General features: G+C 34.0%; 1 protein-coding gene across 1 annotated transcript in view; it reads left to right on the forward strand.

Moving 5' to 3' along the window:
- The window catches only part of LOC137650139 (protein Wnt-6-like), a 179,879-nt gene that overhangs the window by 160,376 nt on the left and 14,503 nt on the right, over positions 1-5,000 (forward strand). The window contains 4 exon segments of the mRNA XM_068383286.1: positions 1,185-1,411; positions 2,591-2,604; positions 2,606-2,723; positions 3,928-4,442. Coding sequence (XP_068239387.1) covers positions 1,185-1,411; positions 2,591-2,604; positions 2,606-2,723; positions 3,928-4,442 — 874 coding nt within the window.

Raw genomic sequence — 5,000 nt, forward strand, 5'->3', positions numbered from 1 at the left:
GTAACCTCGTAAAAAAAAAAAGAAAAAAAATATAATAACCTGGGGTGAAGATTCTTAAATATATATATTTTTACCCTCTATACTTCCTTTATGATGATTTTTTTTCCGTGAAATTTTACTGTTATATTGTCTCAGTTTATCCTTAGTAACTCACGTTTTTTTCTTTTTTTTTTCTTTTGCTCCAGTCCTTCCTTTTTTTTTTTTATAGAGGATATTGATTGCTCCTATTACTATGGTCATACCACAGGTATCGTATACTAGCCATCGTAAAGGTAATTGAAACATTGCAAGATACATTTTGCAAAACTGGATAGAGTAAAAATGGAGCAAAAATTTTTATTGATTAATACTATTTCAAGCTACATTAATTAAACTTCATGTATAATAATAATAATAATAATAATAATAATAATAATAATAATAATAATAATAATAATAATAATAATAATAATAATAATAATAATAACATTTTTTTTTTTCCATCTGAATATCATTATGATCCCCGTTCCAAGAACCTCTTACAAAAATGCCCCAAAATTCAACTTTCGTTAACACGATCTTGAAAATGTTTAGTTATATCCACTGTCACCAACTTTTGTATCATCAGTAAGTTTGTGATATATTTTCTGAAATTTAAAGTCAAAGGAAAAGCAACATAATGTCCTACTCTAACCCAGACCCAAGGAATGAGCCGATAGGTGGTCTATTGGAAACGTCTCTGTTTCGCGATCTGTCGGACTGGGGTTCGAGTCCCGCTCAAGCTAGATAGTTTTTTGTAGTGTCTGCAACCTCAACATTCTTGTCAAAATGGGGGGAGGTTGGTTTGGGGAGCCTATAGATCTAACTGCTGAGTCATCAGCACCCATTGCCTGGTCCTCCCTATTCCTAGCTTGGATGGAGAGGGGCCATGGGTGCTGATCATACGCATGCAAATATGGTCAATCTCTAGGTCATTATCCTGCTAACCAGGGCAATGTCATTGTCCCTTACCTCTGCCATTCATAAGCGGCCTTAAACTATTAAAAGCTAAGACACGTTATCAGTTAAAAGTAAAATAAGCAGATGGAGTGGCCCAGAGCTCGATCGTGATTGAAAACAATCACTGAACCAACGTTTGTCCCGTCAGCAATCTTAGCAAAGCTGTGGCGATTTATTCTACCAGTAACGTTTGCCTACCATTTCAGGTCTTTTGGAAGTCGGGCTGTGATGGACTATAACAGGATCTGCAGGAAGCGAGGCCGAAAGAAATCGAAGGATCCCCTAAGCTTTCTGTGCAGGAAGGAACCCACGACGGTCAACCTCATCCTGACGGGGACGCAGCAAGCCATGAGGGAGTGTCAGTACCAGTTTAGGCACCATAGGTGGAACTGTACAGATAACAGGAGGTCTCTGAGGAGAATCTTCAGCCGAGGTAAAAAAAAAAGAAAAAAAAAAAAAAAAGTTTACTTGTCTTTTAAATTTTTCCTTTTAATTGTTATTTTATTGATTTTGAATTTCCTTATGCTTTAGAATTACTTTTACTTCATTTTATATTCTAAGAAACCTATTTCAATCATTCGACCTTCAAGTGGACGTTTTCCATATCTCTTCCCATTCTGTAATTTATTACTGTAACAATTTTCATGATTGATTTTATCAATCTTCGTAGATTCAGCCTTTACATATTGTCATTTGCATGTTTGGCGCTTTTTAAACAATCTCTTCAAAAAGACAATTATTAATATACATGAATGCCGCAAAAAAAAAAAAAAAAAAAAAAAATCAAGTATTGTTTTTACTGCTCTTATTTTTTTTTTTTTTTCAAAATCTCTATAAGGAAAAATATACAGTACTATGTATCTCCATAATTGGTTATAAGAATTTTAAAACAAAAGCAAAGACAAGATACAAATACATCCAGGGTAAATGAGCTTTCTATTCCTTGTTTTGAATATTTATTGCATGGGTAATTGGTCAAGGTATGCATTAGATCATATTTTATTCGAAGGAATTCTGATGTTGGAAGATTTGATTTTCACTCCACAAATTGGGCAGGTTACTTTACCAAACTTCTTCATATTTTGGTACTATTAATATATATATATATATATATATATGGTGTGTGTATGTATGTGCGTATGTAGTGTATGTATATTCACACGTGTATATATATATATATATATATGTATATATGTATATTTATATATATACATATATATATATATTTATATATATATAAATATATATATATATATATATATATGTATATATGTATATTTATATATATACATATATATATATTTATATATATATATAAATATATATATATATATATATATATGGTGTGTGTATGTATGTGCGTATGTAGTGTATACACACGTATATACAGTATATATATATATATATATATATATGTATATATATATATATATATATATAACGCGTTTAAGTAATCAAGTGCAGATAGTTACTTGTGCCTTAGAGGACTTACATGCTTATTTGTGCAACTATTCTTTCAGTACAAAATAAATGTAACCTCGCGTTCTTGTGTGCACGAAATTTGACTTGTACATTAATCCCAAAATCCCAATATCTCCTTCGCTGAAATCAGAGACGCCAGAAGCAAGCGTTCCTGAACGGCATCATGTCGGCTTCGGTAACCTACGAAATCACCTCTGCATGCTCCCGAGGGGATCTGCTTGAGTGTTCCTGCAGCAAAAACGCCTACGAGACGAATGCGGCTGGTAAGTATTCCGTAAATGATCCTTAGCGTTTGTAACAATGCTTTTTATTATTATTATTATTATTATTATTATTATTATTATTATTATTATTATTATTATTATTATTATTATTATTAAATGCTAAGCTACAACCCTAGTTGGAAAAGCAGGATGCTATAAGCCCCGGGGCCCCAACAGGGAAAATAGCCCAGTGAGGAAAGGAAATAAGGAAAAATAAAATATTTTAAGAAAAGTAACAACATCAAAATAAATATTTCCTATATAAACTATAAAAATTTTAACAAAACAAGAGGAAGAGAAACTAGATAGAACAGTGTGTCCGAGTGTACCCTCAAGCAAGTGAACTCTAACCCAAGACAGTGGAAGACCATGGTACGGAGTCTATGGCACTACCCAAGACTAGAGAACAATTTTTTGATTTTGGACGGGGAACTAACCAGTGAAGCTAGAAATATCCGATAGGACTGATTCGTTAAAGCAGCTTATGATCGAATAATAATAATAATAACAATAATAATAATAATAATAATAATAAGCAATGTCACTGTCCCTAGCCTCTGCTATTCATGAGCGGCCTTAAAAAATATTGAAGACTTATCTAAAAGAAAGCGTTGCAGAGTTATGTCTAGCACGATTGATTTGCTGACTGATAAATTATAAGTATAAATATAAATAGATTTATATACTACCCATGCTTGGACCTTACACGTAGCTGTTAAATAATTGATATACATACAAATGAAAATACATATGCAATTTGCCTTTCTAAATGATTAAATGTAACCTTCGTAGTTCTTCATTATATATCATTTAAGCATTTTTACATATCAGATTCATAAGTCAATTCAAACGCATGTACGAAAATGTAACCTAAAACTAAATCAATATATAATATTAAATATCAAACGAAAAATACATGTATAAATAAGTAATAAAGTTAGCAACAAATTAATACTAATGTTAAATCGACAAGTAAAGAAACGAATGAATGAATAAGCAAATGGATAATTAAATAGACGTCAAATAAAGAATTACAAGATAAAAGCTCAAAACCAGGATCTCCAACTTATCCAGAGATATAGACGGTGCACAGTATGTAAAAATCCTTTATTTAAAATTCCACAGATAAGGTTTTAAATCGCTGATTATGGCTGAATTCAAATAATCCATAAACAAATATTCTTAAATTTTAATGTTTTTACAGATTCTGATAGACCAAAATCCAAAAATGATAAAAAGAAAAGAAAAGGCTCGAAGGCAGTGTCGGCCTACCCGTCTGGAAATGGCGTCTCGAGCGACCTGGCCGAAAAAAAGGCCCGCAGAAAGGGCAAGAAAAGGAGAGGCCGGAAAGGAAGGAGAAAACTCACGAAGGCCGAGAGACGGCGGAGACTTAACAGTATCCAAGAGCGCGACCAGAGGATCTCAAACGCCCTCGCCAATTCCATGGCCACCAACCCGGAGGAGGGAGTCACTCTGGGCGGCGAGCGAGTTACTATCATCCAGCCTGTAGTCGACCTGGGGGGCGGCCCGGTCGTAGCAGGGGTTCCAGAGCCTTTGGGGGTCATCGGTAAAGATTGGCACTGGAGTGGGTGTGACGATAACGTGGGTTTTGGCTACCGGGTGGCCAGAGACCTGCTGGAGGAGAAGTTCCTCAGGGGCCAGGAGAGTCAGGATATCAAGAGCATCGTCATGCTACGTAACAACGAGGCTGGTAGGCTGGTAGGTAATCTATTTCGAATACTGTATATTCTTATGATGTTTTTCCTAGTCTTTATTTGTAGGATAGATTTTTATTTTGACTTGCGTTACAACAACAACAATAATAGGAATAGGGAAGTGGGGGAAGGAAGAGTACCCCTGGATACAATCCAGTTTAGAGCTCAAAGGCAGGTACTCGGGATGGGAAAGATTAAGGAAATAGGTAGAAAAAGGAGTACAGGAGAAGAATAGAAGAGAGGGGCAGGACCCTCTTGCGATATCAAGGAATTGGTATTATTGTGGATTATTTTTTGACTGATGTGATATCTAAAAGCTTGTTATATTTATTCTTTCACATGCGGTTTGTATAATATCTATATCCAATATATCATGCAAAATAGATGTATTTGCTGTTTTTATATAGTTATATGATGCTATATATATTTTCAAATTAGTCAAAAAACTTCCTGTAAAAACCAGAACATTTATAAAGAAAACAAGTTATTCATAGCAGATTGTTAATCGAAATATCCCGCATTTAGACATCACGAAACTTTGTTACTTTCTCCTGTATAGAAA

The sequence above is a fragment of the Palaemon carinicauda genome, chromosome 11 (assembly GCF_036898095.1).
Source record: "Palaemon carinicauda isolate YSFRI2023 chromosome 11, ASM3689809v2, whole genome shotgun sequence".
In the NCBI taxonomy this organism is placed as follows: Eukaryota; Metazoa; Arthropoda; class Malacostraca; order Decapoda; family Palaemonidae; genus Palaemon; species Palaemon carinicauda.